Source organism: Hyalella azteca, unplaced genomic scaffold (genome assembly GCF_000764305.2).
Source record: "Hyalella azteca isolate HAZT.00-mixed unplaced genomic scaffold, Hazt_2.0.2 contig10556, whole genome shotgun sequence".
NCBI lineage: Eukaryota > Metazoa > Arthropoda > Malacostraca > Amphipoda > Hyalellidae > Hyalella > Hyalella azteca.
The window spans coordinates 235,114-257,072 of NW_025940590.1; the positions used below are offsets into that span (position 1 = coordinate 235,114).

At 35.5% G+C, this 21,959-nt stretch overlaps 1 protein-coding gene across 1 annotated transcript in view; it reads right to left on the reverse strand.

Annotated features, from left to right (window-relative positions):
• LOC108675653 (voltage-dependent calcium channel type A subunit alpha-1) overlaps positions 1 to 21,959 on the reverse strand; it is a 141,324-nt gene that overhangs the window by 97,510 nt on the left and 21,855 nt on the right. Inside the window, exons 2-8 of the mRNA XM_047882483.1 lie at positions 20,049 to 20,122; positions 15,952 to 16,105; positions 14,217 to 14,322; positions 12,753 to 12,892; positions 4,394 to 4,494; positions 978 to 1,133; positions 196 to 431 (exon numbers count right to left, since the gene is read on the reverse strand). Of these exons, the coding sequence (XP_047738439.1) occupies positions 196 to 431; positions 978 to 1,133; positions 4,394 to 4,494; positions 12,753 to 12,892; positions 14,217 to 14,322; positions 15,952 to 16,067 (855 nt within the window). The 5' untranslated portion in view covers positions 16,068 to 16,105; positions 20,049 to 20,122. The remainder of the gene's footprint in view (positions 1 to 195; positions 432 to 977; positions 1,134 to 4,393; positions 4,495 to 12,752; positions 12,893 to 14,216; positions 14,323 to 15,951; positions 16,106 to 20,048; positions 20,123 to 21,959) is intronic.

The window sequence follows — 21,959 nt, forward strand, 5'->3', positions numbered from 1 at the left end:
AAAATTACATCGACTTGACCACAATTTTTTTAATTCGTTTGCTCCGATCATTATTTTTCGTTTATTGAATAGATAGCAGAGACTCACCCAGTATAATGTAGTGAAAATTACATCAACTTAATTGACCACAATTTTTTTTAGTTTGTTTGCTCCTACCATTATTTTTCGTTTATTGAAGAGATAGCAGAGACTCACCCAGTATAATATAGACGTCCATCCCTCCTGAGTGATACACTGGAACACAGTCAGCATGGCAAAGCCTATGTTATCAAAAGAAGTGATGCCGAAGTTAGGACCGTCCCAGCGCTCCAGACAAATAGAGACTGAGGGATCACATAAGAAGGCACCTGAGGGAGATGTAGTCTCATTGCTATTCTCCAAGCCGTCTGCGTAACACGGAGTCGCAGCCTCTCCTTCCGTAATAATAACATCTGCAAAGATAATGTTAATAACAATAATAATAATATTAATAATAGTAATATTAATAATGATAATAATAACAATAATAATAACAATAATAATAATAATAATAATAATAATATCTGCAAGAATAATAGGAATAATAATAATATCTGCCAAAATAAAAAGAATAATAGCATCTGCAAAAAATCATTGTTAGAATGCCATAGTGAAGTAGTTATATGACAATAGAGGTATCAGCTTAGACGAAATAGATCTCAACGAACTATTACGGCAAAATTTCTGCCATTAGAATGACACATGAAATAGTAGAAGCTTTCATACAATAGACAAAGGCAAAATCATTTATGATGGAAATGCGAAATTTATTGTGAAATTTTACAATAATTTTGTGCAATTCTATGCTTGAGCGTATTTCAATCTTTTAATTTGATCCTTGATAACACTCCGATGTAATTGGGGTAACTAAGCGACACTAGGTTAACTAAGCGATACTCGATATTTATTGGCTTTTTCGAACATAGAAGCAACTTTCAAGAAAGATAGAAAGCCCTCACCGAGATCTTCTAAGCTGTAGCAGGTTTTATGTAAGGCTCCACAATAAAAATCGAGTCCGATGATGGCAAATATGACGATAGCAAAGAGCACGAGAAGGCCAATTTGAAGCAGGGGGGCCATCGCCTTGATGATCGACTTGAGAACCACCTGAAGGCCTGCGTTTTGGTAAAAACATGTTAGCTTACATCCCATGTTGGCCAAGGTAAATTACTTGATGTTTCTGAACAAGCACAATATTCCACATAATTCTGTTCAATTTCGCAAGGCTATGTAGCAAATGTTATTAAAACCTCAGTTGTGCATAAATGTTCTTGTCAGTAAACAGAAACTTACTGTGCACATGATACTTGGGAGAAATTTGAATGATGTGAGTTGCGGTCCCATGACCGGAGTGACATTTCAATAAATTAAAATTAGGTCTCCCACAAGCATGCAACGGGGCAAGGTGCAGGCAATGACATAACTTACGATCTAAACTTCGTTTAGATCGTATAGTATACTTCGTATAGATCGTATAGTATACTTCGTATAGATCGTATAGTAAACTTCGTTTAGATCGTATAGTATAGATCGTATAGTAAACTTCGTATAGATCGTATAGTAAACTTCGTTTAGATCGTATAGTAAACTTCGCATAGATCGTATAGTAAACTTCGCATAGATCGTATAGTAAACTTCGTATAGGTCGTATAGTAAACTTCGTTTAGATCGTATAGTAAACTTCGCATAGATCGTATAGTAAACTTCGTACAGATCGTATAGTAAACTTCGTATAGATCGTATAGTAAACTTCGTATAGATCGTATAGTAAACTTCGTTTAGATCGTACAGTAAACTTCGTTTAGATCGTATAGTAAACTTCGTTTAGATCATTCAGTAAACTTCGTTTAGATCGTATAGCAAACTTCGAATAGATCGTATAGTAAACTTCGTTTAGATCGTACAGTAAACTTCGTTTAGATCATTCAGTAAACTTCGTTTAGATCGTATATTAAACTTCGAATAGATCGTATAGTATTATCCAATATCTATCGATGCAAGAAATTCTTCTGCAATTTATCTCCTGACCCGAGTCTCCATGAACTGACCCGAGGCAACTTAGTCTAATCGCATGACCTCTGGCTTTGAACAAAAGTCTACTCAGCCTTAATTCGATTGTATGAATTAATCTGAACTAATATTTATTTGAATGCAAAAGACAAGGTATGTAACAGATTATGAAGTACGCATGAATGAACGGAGCTAAACTTTGAGCTTTTGGTTAAGCCACGGTAGCGAAAGTAGAAACGGGATCGATGTACTAAAATTTACGAGGTGTTAAATTTTCCCGGGTTTGTCAAAAATGGCTTAGTTATGTTAACATTTTTTCTAAATAAGAGGCAATAATGGTATTTCAACAATATTTTCATAATTCAAGAGCCGAGTTTTACGTTACTGAAAAGTGCTGGCACATCCTCTACCCTTCTAAAGAAAAGATCCCGAGAAAATTGTTGGATTACCTTGGAATGCCGTTACGTCGCTAATTTTCAACAAATAAAATGAACTTTGCTTTCCTTTCGAATTTAAATCGGCCGTCTTCCGCCAATTACTCTTTACCAGCAGCATCACTGACGACATATGTCAAATAACCAGTAAAATTTCACGTCGGGCATTTTTGAGTCATCTTAACTTTATCTTCTTCGTATCCGCATTCTGAATAATATGGTTTGAAATTCCGCTGTATTATATATTCTATTCCATAATTTATGCAGCATGTGCTATATATCATTGCTCGTCTATGTGTGCAAGTATTATTATTACTATTTAGTTATGGTTAATGATGGGAATTCATCCTTAAATGATATTTACTGTTAAACCATTAACCCGTAGTGATAACTCAATCCAATGTGGTATTCGTTTCATTATTTTCATGCTGCCTTCTCAACAAAAATTAAAATATTTATATATCCAAATTTTGAAAGTTTTACCGTTTCAACACAAAACACGGCTAGAATTTTCATAAATTTTGCAACAATTTTTTTTTACTTTCATTTTTTTCGAGACAAGAAGGCTCGTAAGTCTGTGCTTTTCAATAATAAAAGCTGGTACTGATAAAAAGCAGAGAAGTCTCCTTTGAGCTTTTCCTTCATTAATCAGAGCCTTTTACGACAACGAGAAGCGCAGCATCACAAAAAAAAATTGTGTATAAAATGTGCGGTACGATGATAAAGCCAGGTTTCAACATTACCGTCTTTAACAACTCTAGCAGAACTCAGTATGACGTGTAACGAGGATCCGTAAGTAGGCTTTATATAGCGGCGTTCAAATTTGCAAATTTGACTTTACTCTTATCTTCACCGAACTTTATCGAATAGTCAAATAATAACAAAAATCAAACAAAAACGGTCACTGACAATGACCTTTGCAACACAATGCTTTATTCCAACATTGAGCTGTATTAAAAAAACTTATATCACTTCGATTACCGTGTAAAGCAAAGTAGGGAAGAAAATTTTATTTCAAATATGGAAACATATGATGGGAACGCGTGCCTCAAAGCATACCTTTAACTCAACGTCCCTTCTGTCACAAATATTTTCTGATCTCATATTTCGTCATAAATTGATAATATGAGTTAAGTTCAACACGCTAAACATCAGATTTAAATGCTCGTCGCCTGGACGCTGCTTGTTGCCCATCGTTTCTCTATTTGAAAGCAATTTTTCTTATACTTGCTTGTTTTTATTACTCATTGTTATTTTGTCTTAGTTTCTCTATTACTCCCAGTTCGAGACAATGTGATGAAATAGAAAAATCAGAACCAGACAAGCATTCATGACACGCATATTAACTCTACTCTTGAAAACGAACCCCTGGGTTGGGCGTCAGTAATTTGAGGCTTATTTCGGAAAAAAATATCAAAAACTTTAGACCAAATTAGCAGACTGCGATAATACGTTATCAATTTGAGAAACCTGTCAACGCATTGACGATCGACAATAAATGAAAAAGTAATTATAGTATTCAGGTGTTGAATGGTAATTAAATAAGTTAGTGCATTGATTAAATAGCGCAACACTTAGATTTTTGCACCAGCCAATTAAATTTTAGAACGGGCAAAACACAACCAGTGCAGAAAACATAGGAATCATTTTTAACAACGAGTGCATAAAAAAAACATAGTGTGGGCTGCTGCCCAAGTTCTGGAATCATGGGTTTAAGCTTTACAAGGTTAAAACGATACGAAAAACAACAACCGCAGTTTGCAAGAAATAATATTGGAAAGTATAAGAAAAGAACGGCCACATCGATTGAGAACAAACACATCAATGGAGAATGTAGTCGACGGACATGAAAAACAAAAACGTGAACTACATAGCCGGAGAGAGCAACGTGTGTGATGAGGCGAAGCAGAAGAGATATTTCAACTACTCACTCGGTATGCCAGACACTAGCTTTAGAGGCCTGAGCACTCGTATAGCCCTCAGGGTTCTCAAGTCTACCCCTAAGTCCTCTTGCATAGAGAGGGTCACGAATCTGTAGGGTAAACAACACACACAAGCCTTAGACTAAATTACACGCAACTAATTGCACCCAAGCAATCCTACCATCATGTGCTCCAAGACCGTCATTTAAACACCTTATAATATTCCATTAGGAGGAATTTTGACAAATTAGGGGAGGATTCTAGGAAGAAATGCCTTGGTAATCTAAAATACTGGAAGGCAAAGGTATTCTATATGAGCACCGTTGTTTGCGGTGTCGCAGCTAAGATCTATCCTTTGGTATATTATGTACAAGTCCAAAGAAACAATTTTTTGATATCTGATGATCAGACGAAAAGATATTTGACCATTTGAACGACATAATTATTATGTTGTACAAGATCAAGAATCAGTCGAGGAGCACATTCATCTGATTGCTTGGTTTATTTGGTAGTTAAAGTTGTCCAACTTGCAGAATTAATTAATCTACAGAAAATTCTATCTGACTACATTTTTAAATAGCGCCGTGTCAGGCCAAAAAGAAAAAAAATAAGCTGCTATATTTTCAAAAAATCGGATGAGGTTAACAATTTTCTGGGTACAAAAGTCACAGTCTGATGTTGCTCAAAAAGTTCTTGACGCAGTTCGTATGTATTTGGATAAGTTATAAAGGCACAGATTTAGAGACATCTCGAAATTTATTGATCCAAAATTTTGTTCAATCAACATAATTGTTCGTAACTTTCGAATTTAAAATTTAAGCCATAACTGCCAAATGAAAAATATTTACTCATCCGCGAAAATGTATTTAATCATAAATTCAAAGCAGATGCCGTTTACTAAAATGTGTTAAAGCAGAGTATATTTTTTATTTATTCTCTGTTATTGAAATAAGATTGATACTTAAGAACCTTGTCACATCCGTATCATTTTTGCAGTTGGTAAATGCCCCACTCTTCTTTGTGCCTTGATGTTCTTAGATACGGAAACATTTACCAACTAATAATAGTGTAGGAAATAAATCTGCATTGGGTTGTGGTTTCCACTTATATTTTACTAAACAGTACTTTTAGTCTGCAGATTAGAAACTTGAAAAATTAGTAATGATTTATTCTCAGCAAGACGTTATCATCGCTTTTACCGGTCTTATCTAATAGGATTCAAGATGTCTCCACATATGCGGCCTTTATAAACTTCTAACAAATACTCACCGTCTGTGCCATTAACAAACACAAGCGACCAACACGCTACAAAAAATTCCAGGTTATATATTATGACAAGTTGAGGCATAGTCTTATATTTATTACAAATTTGGAAGCAAAAATTTCCGGCTAAAGCCACAAGGAAAAATTCAGTTGGCTTTAATATAATGAATTCTTAAGACTTAAACCACTTCAGAGATGAAAGCTACAAGGAATACATTCCAGTAGAAGACGTGCTATCCGATGTATCAGTAATAAAACGGTTCGCAGACATGGATGAAGACTCTCATCTACTGTAAAAATAACTGCGTACTGGCATGTCAACATACATTTACTTACACTCAACTAGATAATTGGAGAAACATAGAGTGGTGTGTCCTTCTATCAAGCGTGGCTAAATAAATTTCATTATATTGCATTGAAAATCAGAGGGGTTCTTCTTCCAGATTTTTAGAATCTCTTCGTACGATGGAGGGACACACTCATGTTTTATATTTATTCAACAAGAGAGTACATAATCATACTAAAAAATCAGCCATACTTACAAAAAAATTCACTTTACAAATTTTGAGCCGAAATATGTCCTAGGCAAGGTTGAAAGAAGTGATGAAAATGCCGTTTCTATAGGAATCAGTTGGTCGATAATTCCTCCAAATTACATGCCGGTTGTGATAACAAAATTAGTTCAATTGTCTAAAACTGGAATAATGGCGGCCAGAACTGTTGTTAATATACACAATTTATTTACAAGTAATGAAACTGAGGAGTTTGGTATAGCATTAAGGGAAACACAAACAAAAGAATTGTTCCGTGCAACTGATTTTTACAACACTTCTCTTTAACTTCACTTCTTGTCTGTCTGTCTGTCTGTCTGTCTGCTACAAATCTTGTAATCGAAATTTAATACACTTCTACTTATCCTATCGATCTGAAATTTTGCACACTTGTGTAAAGTTGGAGACAATGCATGAATCAAATGTCAAAATAAAAGATTTTGAAAATAAAAAAAAAATTTTTCCAATATTAAAAAAATTGAAAAAATAATTTTGTCAGCTACAAATCTTATAACTGATATCTGACACACTTTTACCTGTCTGATTGATCTGAAATTTTGCACACTTGTGTGAAGTCAGAGGCAATGCATGAATCAATTAACAGAATAAATAATTTTGAAAAAAATTATCTATTAAAAAATTTATATATTACAAAAAATTGAAAAACTAATTTTTTAATTTGAAAATTAAATGAGAAATTCATTGTACATTTGTAAGATTGGAGACACTGGATTCTTTGGAAGTGTTGTCTTTAAAAAGTAATTTTTAAACACATATTATTTTATTTAAGTGTACTTGAGAACCGAGTAGCTCTGACGATTTGCACGAGTCATAAACTTATGTACTCTTAATAAATAGAAATATAACTTCGCCCTTTCTAACGAACTTAAGAGTGTTTACATTTTTTGTCATTGAATAACGACCGAAAATAAAGCTGAAAAATATTTCGATTTCATCAAACTTCGGCTATAATTATTTTTATCCGCTTGTGCTGAATTTCAATCCGCACCCACATTAAATTAGGTAACAACTTGTCATGCGACCGTAGTTAAATATACATAATTACTTAATCTTGATTACAGCAGAAGTACGTGGATATCCAATACGATCCAAACTATGAACGACTCTTATAAACTTTTTCGGGTTCGAGCAATTGATGCATTGTGACCATGATTGTCACCATTGTGACCATGATTGTCACCATTGTGACCATGATTGATTGATGCATTGTGACCATGATTGTCACCATTGTGACCATGATTGATCGATGCATTGTGACCATGATTGGTCGATGAATTGTGACCATGATTGATCGATGAATTGTGACCATGATTGTCACCATTAATACCATGATTGATGAACGCATTGTGACAATGATTGTATTTATGCAATAACTATGGTTATGCTGAGCATTGCTCAAGTTATAGTGGTGGGCAAAACAACTAATATGAGGCATAGAGTCGCCAGGGCAGTTCGCTCTACACGTCAACAGCGCCCCGAGTCTGCGAAGCGGGGGCGGCTCTGAAAGCCTCGAAGTTCGCAGGCATTTGGTCGTAAAATGGCACAAATATTGGTCGCACGATGGCACAAATGCACAAATATTGGTCGCACGATGGCACAAATGCACAAATATTGGTTGTAAGATATCACAAATAATATATTGTAGAAATAATTATCCCAATTTCAAATTTGATAACATTCAATCATCTATGACCTTGATTAATTCTAAAATATTCGATGATATAATCTTCAAGCATGGCGAACAACATCTTAACAATGGCCAGCCATAATGATTTCAATGAAAACTAGTTTTCTAATCATTCGTTTTTTTTAATAAATCCCTATTTTTCCATTAAAATATCACTTTCAAGAGCTGATAACGTTGAAAACACATATAACGTGGGTAAAAAGGAAAAAGCTCAAAAGGATAACAAACCGTTAAAAGTTACAAAGGCGTTTCATTCAATCTTATGGATCATATCAACGAGCAAGTTTGATTTAAAAATTATTTGTCGCATATTGTCAAATACAGAATTAATATAAGACATACAACAGGGCATTTCATCCATCTAATAAAAAAAATTTTCATTCGTAATTACGACACTAAATATCGAACAAGGCCACGAGGGAGAACTGCATTTCAAAAATAGTCTCCCAAAAATGTCTGTGCAAGGCAAGTTGCCAAAAATCCGCACTTTCACTATACACAGAATGATTACGATAAAATAATACATAATGAACCAAAATTTATATCACTTAGAATCATTTAATTTGGAAAGTAGCTTATCAATTACGAATTTAAATTAAAATTACACACATCTAATTTTGCTAGTAATTTCATTCCAGCGAATCGACGATTTTGAACGAAATAAATCCAAAAATAAGTTACTCTTTTACTTCTCTACGGGAGACTACACTGGGCCACAACGGTTTGGTTACGAACAGGATGCAATGTACTCATATTTGCGTTTAAACGAACGATGAATTACTGCCTCTCTACGGTCTAATCTGGCGTAGTACTATTAGTGGGAACATCGCATGCCTAGTCAAAACCTTCACTGAAGCTTTGTTCGCACACTACGAAAAAGTGATAGAATCCAAGGATTCGACGTCAGCGGCAAATACGCAAAAATTTGGCTGAACGCTACATGGCAATACAGTCGGTACGCACGAACGAGACAACGAACGCATTAGCAACGACATTTAATTACGACCAGATGATCGAAAGAGATTTCGGAAATATCGGCCATCTAACAACATCGTATGGCAATCAAAACACGCTAGCCAAAAATTTAAATTCAAAATTTGTATAATTAGCCAGCAACGATATAAATTAAGAGGTAATATATCTGTCTGGTTGTAATCAAGCGTTGCCAGTACGTCACTACTCACTTGGTAGCCGGGATACCAGTTTCAGGGGCCTGAGTACACGGAACGACCGCAACATCCTCAAGTCGACGGCAGCCGCGACGTTGTCCGAAGCCACGATAGTCATGCCACTGTTGGTGTAGCGTCATCGAACGCTATTAATTAAGTGTTGCGTCATCGAACGCTATTAAATTAAGCGTTGCGTCATCGAACTCTATTAGGTCGTATCAACACTGCTTATGTTGCGTCATCGAACGCTATTAAATTAAGTTTTGTGTCATCGAACTCTATTAGGTCGTATCAACACTGCTTATGTTGCGTCATCGAACGCTATTAAATTAAGTGTTGCGTCATCGAACGCTATTACGTCGTATCAAAACTGCCTATGTTGCGTCATCGAACGCTATCAAGTGTTGCGTCATAGAACGCTATTACGTCGTATCAAAACTGCTTATGTTGCGTCATCGAACGCTATCAAGTGTTGCGTCATAGAACGCTATTACGTCGTATCAAAACTGCTATGTTGCGTCATTGAACGCTATTAAGTGTTGCCTCATGGAACGCTATTACGTCGTATCAAAACTGCCTATGTTGCGTCATCGAACGCTATCAAGTGTTGCGTCATCGAACGCTATTAAGTCGTATCAAAAATGCTTGTGTTGCGTCATCGAACGCTATCAAGTAGTATCAAAACTGCTTGTAGCTCACAAAAGAATCTTTGTATAAACTGCAGGCTCTCATGCAGTTGTTAAGCCCTATTAACAACTGCATGAAAATTTAAGCCCTATTACAGTGAACCAAAAATTTAAGCCCTATTACAGTGAACACACGCCATATTCTGTCACGCAGGGAATTATTTAAATATAGAACCGACGTTTGCTCCAATCTAACTAATGAGTTAGACCAACTATAGGTACTTCTGATATTAACTTAAATTATTGGACAGTCATCAACCTACCACAGTACAGTAAAGATTCATAGAAAATGATTCGACTTTTTGCACATTGAGAGAAAAATGGGTCACCGAAACACACTATAATAGCTGCAGGCACGCATCCGTGAACTTAATTTCTCGCGTTTTCATCACAACATATGAAGCCTACATCACATGATCAAAACAAATCTCGCGTTATATTTTTAAATTACCACATTACACATGTTTGTGTTTTCAAAGAATTTTTGAAGACTGATCACAGAATAGTGAGGCGGTTTCTATATGCATTATGATGACACTTCGTATTCACACTGAATTATTCAAGAAAAAGGGAAGTAATATCATGAAAATTTAAACTGTAACACCAGTGCAGTCGCAAGATTTGAAGTTGTAGGACGATTCAACTCATTTTTAGCACTAGAATACCAGGAGAACAATCTAATATAGTACATTGAAAACTCTTAAAATTAATAATCTTACGTATAAACCTAAACGCTTCAGTTTAATAATTTTATCTAGAAACTTGATCAAATTGTTTAGTCGGAAATTACATGAACGTGGAGAAAACGAGCTATTAATAAACGAAAACACATTTTGTTCAAAGAGTCAATGGAATAATTTTATAGACGTCCATTGGTTGGTAGCAGCGACAGTCTCTAGTGACCTTTAAGTCAACCTTTTTATAAGGTCTCTGCTTACGTCACTCCTCTTTAACCACATAAAAACATTTTGTTGCAGTTGCTGTAAACAAATCAATGAAATGGCACACGTTACACGCGAATAGTTCTGCATGGTATTTCAGCTTTATCACTCATTTTTTTTATCTTTTCACCAAGTTCATCACTGACAATATTCGCTGTCAAATAAATTTTCTACTCTGTTCTAGAGCTTCACAAAAAGAGGAAGTTTCTAATGACAACCTTTGTAAAAATCTCATGTATAAACGCGAAAGCATTCATTTTACTGCCATCAGAGGAATAAATGAACAAGCCTCTGCAATAGGTACAAGAAAACGTTGTCCGATGAAAAAATTCCAGCAAATATTTATAAGAACTGCTGAGAAAATTTGCCGTTCTCTTCGATTGATGTAAAAATTATTATTATTAAGCACTTGAAAAACAGCAATTCTTTTTGGAACTCTCTAGGCACATCAATTGTTAGAACATTTCTCAATTCTTCACTTTCGTGGCATTGTGTGATACATGTAAGTGAAACATACAAATAAGTGTACAAGTCAGCCTCGAAGATATAATGCAGTTATTATTCTTTATTAATAAGCTCTTCAAAAATGTAGATACTTTCGAAAATATCCTTAGAGATTAACAATTTTCATGCAGCAACTTCTTGCTGTAATCCTGACGTGTTTGATCCATAGAAGCTCGACTAGACGTTACCTTATATAACTTCGTAATTCTACTGCTATAAGATGATTTAAGTATGTATAAATAGTTATAGGCCTATTACACCAACATTCGGACAGCTTTAAAACTTCTAGAAGACAAATTATATCCATGACACTTTTCACGAAATTATTAGTCATGACTTAAAGGCATTTTTCTAGAGCTCAATGTCAGCTAACAGCGTCATAGAGATAAGGTACCTAGCTTCCTTTGCTCAATAAACTTCAAAAAAATTTACCTTCTAAAATAAAATTTACCTCCTATGAAAATGTTGCACAAAAAATTGTTACCGAAGTAACACTATACCCACAATGCAAAAACATTAAAGATCCAATAAATACTGAAAAGTTGTAATTATTTCATCATGTTAACATTACACCTAACGAATAGAAAACCGTCCTCTAAAAGTGATAGAATGTATGTAATCTTACTAAAGTTTAAGTGTTCAATGAATTTTTTTTCTCCGTTTCTCACTCAAAATATTCAGGAAGGGCACTGACTAGAGAGCCTAGATGCACAACTTCCACAGGAAAAATACTTCCTTAACAAATTTGGTCAAGAAAGAAACTCTTGGAAATTCAACTCGTGTGAGATCACTTACAAACATTATTCACTATTCATGAATTCAAATATTTTCCATTGATTGTATAACCCTAACTCCCAAAAACTTCATCTCCAAATTATTCATTATTAGTTTGAAATTTCATTTGTACCCGAAATTTCTGTAGCACCACTCAAAAATTTTTGGTTCTCAATGAGTTCCTCGTGTAACAAAAAAAATCTGCTTCGCAAATCATAGAAAATTAACCCGTAAAAGAGGAACTTTGATGTGTCCGGAACATTTCGGGGAAGAATTACTTGCACTCCGTAAATTCATGGAAATTTTCCCACTTGATTACAAGGTTTCCTCGACCTTGCAAAACTAACTCTTCCAGCTGATGGATAATGAATCGTTTTATTTCAATGCAGCTTAAATGCAAAATCAAATTCGTCACACGCACGATTTATTTCACAAACAACGTTCGTTCATAATCAAGGTAATCGACGCAGCTTCTTCATCTCCAATGCGATGGGAAACACTCAAGTTTGAGGGGAGCGAACGAAACGCTCTGGTGATGAGTGAACTCCAAAGATTGTTAAAATTTTATGCATGTATTATCATTATCAAATCGCACATCCTTATCACTGTCGAACCTGGCCATATGTCAATGCAATTTACAGCTGACGTCTCTTAGTTATTCAGTACAGTCGGCAGATGACATAACATTTAAGCATTCCCTGACAGAAAAGTTTTTATTATCGAAATTGAATGCACTGAATCCTAGCCAAATTTGAACGACAATTTTTCTTACCCTGTGACAACGACGACAAAATCCATGATGTTCCAGATGTTTCTCAGATAAGAATTTGGGTGTAGCACGAAGCCCAGGGCCAATATCTTCAGGGAAGATTCAATGCAGAAAATGAAGAGGAAGTAGGGCTCGGTCTTCTCCTGCAAGCAACAACGGAAAACATATCAACCACTCAACAACGTTAAATAATCCTAGTATTCATGATATACAAATAATCTTTATTATTGTGTGAATCATGCACAAGATGCTGGAACATTTTTGAATATCAAAGTATGCCCAAGAAATGTATACATATTTTCATTTGCGATAGCGACACTGCGCTTCAACACGAGCAGTTGTCGCGCCAAAACCTCATTTACGTCGACGGTAAATTATCGCACATTGTCCAGGGGCCATACTTTCAAAACTCGCTTAGTGAACGTAAGTACTTACGCTGGTGGATTTTGCTATGGTATTCTATGACAGGTGGATTTTGCTTGAAAGGCCGTCAATGATTGGCTGATGAACTTACGATCTCTTAACTGTTTTTAAAAGAGTGGCTTGAAAGGCCGTCAATGATTGGCTGATGAACTTACGATCTCTTAACTTTTGTTGAAAGTATAGGCACAGAAGACATGAATGTAGTTTTCATGCAACTCTTTTTTAAACGTTAGTCCAGCATATTTTCCTGATTTTGCCCCATAGGGATTACAAACCTCATATTTCGGTTAAATCACTCGATTGAAAGTGCTTAGCCTAGAAAGAGGAGTTTTATTTCTGTATGTGCTGTCTATAATATTTCTACTAATTTAACAACTAATTACCAGACCCATTAAGTCACGCGCATTCTGTTTGCCGTTTTAAGTAGCAATATGTGAAGTAGCAATATATATGAGGAGCTTTTAAAGATATTCCAAATATTTTATAAACATAAGGTTTTACGATCCATGGTGACGGAACTCAAGAACGAAATTACAATTATTTTGAATGAAAATTTACCGATCGCATCATCGTTACCAGCAATACATTTTAAAAACCCGTCTCATGGAAAGACTCCACGTAATAAAGAACAAGGGTTGTTTGTACTGGGAGGCGTTATCAGGTCGGTGCTGATAAGAACGGATCAATACACGCCCAAAGATAGCAAGCAGGTATCAGTACGTGGGGCATATGACGTAGCATAATCCATGTTTATTAAGAGTTCAGTCAAATTATGATTTATGAGTTACGTTAGATTTATATCAGACATTAATAGAGTACTATTGCTGCTGCTGCAGTTATTTAAACTTCCATAATCTGCAACATTTAATTTAATGGTAATAAAATATTTGCGAAATCTTCTCACGAGGAACAGTCTTGAAAATTTTGATTGGAATTTCTTCATTTCAATCAAATTGAAAATTATATCGAAATTTCTTCATTTCAATTAAATATATTTACCAATCTATATATTAGATTAATATGGAAAGGGTTAGTAAGTCTTACGAGCTCCTGGGCGAGAACAGTCTTGTCGCTCAGCGGCAGATGCTCCTCGAGGGCGAGCACGATGCAGTTAGCGATGATGGTCAGCAGCACTGCGTACTCGAATGGAGTGCTGCGTCGTTAAGGGAAACTCAACCAAAATGATCACTGGACAGGATACATTCGTATCCTCACTCACCCACTGATTAACACACTGATAATTTCCTAGCACGTTTGTTAACATGTATCCTCTCCATTGATTAACACACTGATATATTGGTAGCACACAGGCTGAAGTGTATTCTCTCCCAATCATTTACAAACTTATATATGCGTAGCACACAGGTTGAAATGTATGCTCTCAAAATGATTAACACACTTATACATTCGTAGCACACTGGTTGAAATGTATACTCTCCCACTGATATTCGTAGCACACAGATAAAGTAAAAAATTCAAAACAATAAAAAAAAAACGATTTGTTTGGACAGTGTTTAAAACTAAACAGTGGAATACTATCGAGATTGCAGAAAATACATGTAGAAATCTATATTCCGCTTTTATAATACATTCACAAAGCATGAATTTAATAATTGTATTCGGATCCATGACGAGCAGGAATTTAACAGTTCACTGTGATGGGGGAAAATTTCTAAATTAAGACGATTTAAAACTATAATATTATTTCGCTGAATTTCGGTAGCAAATCAATGAAAAAAGTTCATCGGCAAAACCGGTACGGTTAACAATACTGTGCATAATTTATGCCGTGCTTCGTAAATGTATTGCTTAAATGGAGTGGAGGAGAGAATAGCTACAAGTAAACTCATTACAAACTTATATCATAGTTGCTATTTAAAATACCATAAGTTCCAGCTCTGTCAGGCGAATCTCGAACTTGCTTTAACCGCGTAGAAGAGCTACCAAAGTCACATTAAAAGCATTTCTATTTTCGTCCATTTTACGAAATTTAGTTCTATCCATCTACTGCCGGCTGAGGTAATTCCATCGAGAAACGCTATATATGTACGTATTAATAATCTATCAGGAATACCTCGGATTGGCTTTCAAAATAATAAAAGAGTTAACGCTACATTTTAAGCTCGTGACTTAATTTTTTTTTAATTTTTGATGCTATCGACATGTATATGTCGCGATATTGTGCGTCTATAGTCTGACAATCTTATCTCGAAGATATCACTTTTCCTTCGGTAATTAGTAGTTATCTGTGAAATTAGTGTATCTGGAAAAGGGACTCTTTGTCAGCCATGATGCAGCCACTGAGGCTGGATTGTTCGTATACGAACGAACTAGATCAGAGTTCTGTACAAAAATTTATATTCACTTTTTTTCTATACAGAGATCGCGTGTTAGTAATTTTCCTTCAAATTTTAATTCATTCACTCAAATCGCGAACTTAATTCGATTTTAAAATATTACTGAACCCCGGCACATGTTCCTTGCAAGTGCATATGCCATTTGACCTACATAGGCACATGTTCCTACATAAAATGGTAAAATTAAAAAAAATATATTAGTCATAACATCAGATAGATAAATATAATGGTGAGTAGTTGTGGGTAAAGGATATGGCCACTCGATGATGAACTAGGTATGCTCCTTACATTTATATATGATGGTCAATTTAAAAAAAAATATTAGTCATAACATTAAATAAACACAATGGAATTTAGAAACAATATTAGTCATTACATTAGATAGATAAATACAATGGTGAGTAGTTGCGGGTAAAGGATATGGCCACTCGATGATGAACTTGGTGTATTTCCTGAAGATGTTTGTGTCTGAGAGGATGAAGAGCGAGGAGGGCCCCTGTGCCCCCGGCGGCAGAGGAGGCCCCTTCTTGCCTCCCATTGGCCCCACGTAGCCCTGCGAGCCCCACCAGACCTCACCTGTACCAAAAAAAGTGTATACTATTTAACGGGTCATCATATATATAACAGTAGATAGTGATGTCACCTGTAATAATCAAAGTTCAAACAATTTAACGGGACATCATACAGTATATATAACAGTAAATAGTGATGCCACCTGTAACAATTAAAGTGCAAACTATTTGCCGGGCCATCATATAGGGTAACGTGGGGCAGCGAGCCCACTGCCGGTCGTGGGCCCATAGCGGGTTTCTCGCTAAGTATGGCAGATATTGGTCCGTGTTCTCTACCGCCGGTCGACAGTTTCACTGGGATGAAGTGTACGGATTTACGTTTTGCTAAGTGTTTGCGTTATTAAGTTATATGTGAATAACTGTTTTGGCCCAGATAAAAATTTTTTTTGCTGCTAAATAAAAATGTTTTCGATCACTGGAGATGAAGCTTTTGAAATTACTGTGAATTATATTTTGAAAGTAATATTTATAGGGATAATTTTTAGATCAAAATTAGACTATTAGCTTTTAAAATAAAATGTTGACACGATATAAATTGAAATGATACCTAGTGGGGGCAACGGGCCCATGCGTGTCACGGGGCAAAGCGCCCATGGTGAAGTCTTGTGTTATACATCATTAGATTTGTCTCAATAACCATTTCATACTATGACTAGCTTTTTGAATTACAAATTACACTTCATAATGTGTGATTTTTTATTTGCCGCCTCAAGGCAGCATGTTTTGTTTCTAGTTATGCGTATTTATGACCACTTTTCGAGTTATTGACTCATGCCTTGCCAAAAGTTGATTTCAGTCAACACCAATGAGCCAAAAATTGATGAGTTTTTATGGTGTTGGCTAAAATCACAATTAGGTACGAATTCTCTGCACATAATATCTGGATTATGGACGAAACTGCAATAAATTTTTTTTTCTGATCAACTAAATATATTTTTTTCTAGTCAAGGATATATTTTTTCATGTCAAGGACGAATTTTTTATCGCAAGAATATCTTTCAAGTCAAGGATATATATTGTTATGCCAATGAAATATTTTTCTGCACGTCAGTGATAGATTTTTTAAGCCAAGAGTATATTTTTTTCAAGTTATGGATATGATTTTTTGAGTTGTTAATAAATGAATGAATGTCATATTTTTTATTACATTTTTCTTATATTTAACTGTAAATTGTTGTTTCATCATTTTTAAACGAAAAATATGCAATTGTGGTAAAGGGACTAAGGGTGGGCGCCTTGCCCCAAGCCCATGGGCCCATTGCCCCAGGGGTGGGGCAATGGGCCCATTTTGACACTTTTTACAAAATAGTGTTTCATTAAAAATTGAATAACTCTATAGGCGTCTAATTCACATCATACATTCCCCATTAGTTGTACCTTTAAACAAAACAAAGAACCACCTCGTATCAATTAAAACTTCATCGAAAATTTAGTTTAAAAAAAGTGAGGGACGCGCTGCCCCACGTTGCCCTATATAAAAGTAGATAGTGATGTCACCTGTACCAAAGTGCTAACTATTTGCCGAATTTTTTTCATGCTTGTTTCATGTTTTCTTTAATCGTGATGCTGGTATCAGATAATAAAGCACTGCTACGTCATAACGCTGGTCATCCGAAATAATAACGTAAAAAATTACCCGTCTCGTCATAATGCATGTACTTCATGATACCGATCTCGTCGGTCATAATGCATAATATTATAATGCTGCATTCCTCAAATTTAGGGTAAGTGATTGCAGAAACAACACTAATGCTTGAGCAAGACAGAAACTTGCAGTTATAGGATCGGGACATTATAATAATAGAGACAGAGAGATATGTTGATATTATATCAGAGACAGGGAGATATGTTGATATAATATCAGAGACAGGTAGATATGTTGATATTATATCAGAGACAGAGAGATATGTTGATATAATATCAGAGACAAGGAAATATGTTTATGTAATTTCAGAGACAGGTATATACGTATGTTGATATTATTTCAGAGACAGGAGATGTGTTGTGCCGCTCAGGCTCTGAGCAAGAATCGAAAGCTCCGAAATCGGCAGGCAGGGGAAATTATGAAATGGGTATGAGTGAAGTGCATGCTTCATTATACATTGTTATTAATTTTTTCGAAAATTTCGGTCTATTTCTGACGCCAGGTACTTCATTGGAAAATTTCTTCATAATTATAATTCACCAAATAAATTTTATCGTTAAATAAAGTGCATTTTGCAAAAAAAAGTACACGTAGGTTAAGTTAGGTTAGGTAATATTAGTAAAGGATGAAATCATGATGATGTGTCAGGGAAACAAACTTAATCATGATGATCTGTCAGCGAACCAAACTTAATCATGATGATGTGTCAGGGAACCAAACTTAATCATGATGATGTGTCAGGGAACCAAACTTAATCATGATGATGTGTCAGGGAACCAAACTTAAAAATATCATTTGGATGCAGTGAATTACAAAGTATTTTTGTTCCTATCGTGACGGCCGGGCTAAATCCTTAATACTCTGGAAGCAGGATTATAAATTAGATAAGTGATGCAGTTCATTGAACATTGAATTTGTTCCAAAACTTGGAAAAGTAAACGTGAGCACTGCTAATTTCGGTTAATTTCATCTAACGATTTTATTTTGAAGAGCGTACGAAATTGCAATGTTTTCTTCTTTTTATTTAACCAGAATTTAATTATTATACGCCTGGAAGGATTGCTTGAAAAAATTACCGCATTACGAAGTTGCAAGGCTGGGAATATTAAGCTCCATGCATATCATAATTGTATTGCGTTTTCTTCCGCCATAGCCTGAACAGCAAGCTTTCGTAGCATCAGTTATGAATTTTCGATGTAACTACAAGATTTGTCGCAGTGAGAATGCATATAATATTGTAATAACTGGTATACGTTTAGTGTAGGAGTTCCAATTCGATGACGTCAGCAGTATCCGATAGGAATATATTTTTTTAACCTGGGTCGAGAGGCGATCGACCTTTACCGACGGCCGGTCGCTGCTAGATGCAATATTGTACATAAGCTGAACACGGCTATACAAACCAATGTTAGTTGAAACGCGAAATCATCATTTTCCGGAGGATATCCATCATCTTGCTCGGTACGCACCGCATAACGTGTCGCTAGATCTCCTGAGCAGGTGAGAGCCTAATTAATGAGGGTCTAACGAGACTTGGGCAGGTGACATCATGCCTAAAGCAGTCACTTGTGCTGCTTCTGCTCTCGCATCTAGGCTGCGGCTCGGGATTGTGCTGGCTGCTTGTAGTCTTTACAATATTAAATAAGACACTTATTATAAGACAAGCATATCATAATTCTCGCCCATCCTGCATTGAATAGAAAAATCAGATTCAGCATTATCATCGTGACTTCTTGTACGACCACAAACCAAAAAGATATATAAGAATATTGAGAACAAAATTCTTTTTTATAGAATTACTCGAAAATTCATAGAGACAAGCTTATCTAATTGCGTCGATTTTGTATTTTTTGAATATCGAAATCGTACCTCATATGTATGAACATACTTTCAAAAAACCCCGATGCGTATAAAAATGATTATCAGCAAGAGAAAGTCTGACACGAAATAAAATAATCTAGAATTAAGTTGACCTCACTTAATGGAAACCTTATCCATATTCGTTATTGATAAAATAAAAATCATACATATTGGTTTCATTTCAGGTGTGGTTGATAAAATTATGCACACCTTGAAAACATTTCCTTTGAGATGGGCGACGTTAAAATATCGAATGGGTAAAAATTTGTATCTCAAAATCTTCAAATTGCCATACGGAAAAGATTAATGTTCAAAACTTCTATGCAGACCTTGAAAACATTTTCTTTGAGATGGGCACGACGTTAAAATATCAACTGGGTAAAAATTAGTATTTCAAAACCTTCTAATTGTCATACAGAAAAAGATTAATATTCAAACTGACCTGGCTCGGCAGCGCTGCTGCTGCCACAACTGCCCGCTGACGTCACCGCTCGCGCCTCGGCAGCGGCAACCCACCTGCAATAAAAAAAATTAAAACGTTAAAAATTAATCAAATCGACACGCTAGAGAAAGGGAGACTGTTTACAGATAAAATCTGACAAGAAAGAATGAATGTAATTGATGAATGTCATCATTTTCGACCAGTACAGTGAAAAAATTTGCAAATCTATTTTATATTTGTCATGCTTATGTTTTTGTGAGATTGAAGTCTGGTATGTAGAGGATGAACCGGGGCGTAACCAGGATACTTTTCATGTCGAGACGTTCACCTCCCGGATGAATATGGCACGTGAATTACAGTGAATTATAAATTGAGAACTGAAAAGCTTCTTATTTGAATGTCGCAGATGCATTCTGCTGGAGTCCAGCTCACGGAGCACTAGGGAAAGAGTTCTAAGCTCATTTCGTTTAAAAATTCGCAAAAATTTTCTCGGACTCGGCCAAGTCACTGAAATGTACGTAAGTCCTTCAGACGGCCACACGAAATGGCGACAGCAGTTGCAGTTTCAGCTACAGCACAGTATGCATCAGTCATGCACTTAGTATTTTGCCCGTGCTGCGGCTCTTGCTTTAATTTATTCAAAAACATTCACGTTTCATTTCGAGCCGATTAAAAAATCAGGATGGCTCAAAATTTTATTCGAGGAGAAAACCAAAATTTTCTCTGAAATTTTCTCATTGCCTCATGCACGTCATAAATAACATAGTAAGAAGAAACACGATAACACAGAGCAAAGCCTGGCCTAGAAATTCATGTAACCATAGATCTTTACAAATCATAAATTTTTTATGATACTTTTACCTATATACGAGTTTCGTTTGGTATGATTTGCAGCAAATTCATGAGACCTTAATTTACCACCTCGACGCATAATTTACGACCAGTTTAGTAAAGGCAATTCAATGTATTTCGGAATGTATAAAAATATTGGATGGAATAATTCTTCACTTAGGATGTTTGTAAACTCTAATCTCTTACTAGCTGAAGGCTGACGATATTACTTTAAAGTCCTGCGCCTGGAATCGTGTTGTATGGCATCGTATGCAGTCGCATTCGATTTAAACTTCAAAATATGATGCATGTTTTGAAGTGTCCCACATAAGTGCGCCTCCGAATATAATATTTATACATGATGTTCTCTATTTATGATAGTACAAACTTTGATAATATGCATAGGAGTGTCAGAGCATTTTACATTAAACTGGTCAAAATTTTTCGGTATAACTGTTTAACCTCATTTAAACAGGTTTGATTTAGGACTAAATAATTATTTTTACTGATAATTTCCTTAATAGCTTCTTCAATGTATCGGAAAAATATTTCTCGTTGGCGTTGGTAGATCTAAAATCCGTTATATCTCATTACTGAGAAACATTAATAATATGTTAACAACGTTTCCAAAGAATCAACATACATTGATACTTTGTCAATAAATATGTAAATATTAACATCAATTTGGATCGACATAACTAAAATATCACATAAATAGGATTTTTCATATAATGATTTGGATCGAAATAATTTCAAAATCACGAAAACAGAAAGATGCTCAAAATTTGAGGTCAAAAATTTCTCCAAAAACACTTTCAAAGTTCTGACAAATCCAGAAGTTTGAAGATTGATATGGACCAATAAGTGGCACGTGATAGTCAAGTCATAACCTGTAGTAAGCAGAGGTGGGCAGTAGCGCGCTACATGTAGCGGCCGCTACATTTTCAGTAGCGGTAGCGGTAGCGGCTCTACATTTAAGGCAATGTAGCGGTAGCGGTAGCGCCCGCTACATATTTAAGTAGCGATACGAGGTTTTGCCGCTACAGCGCTACCGCTACATTTATAGATAAAGCCTTTAGA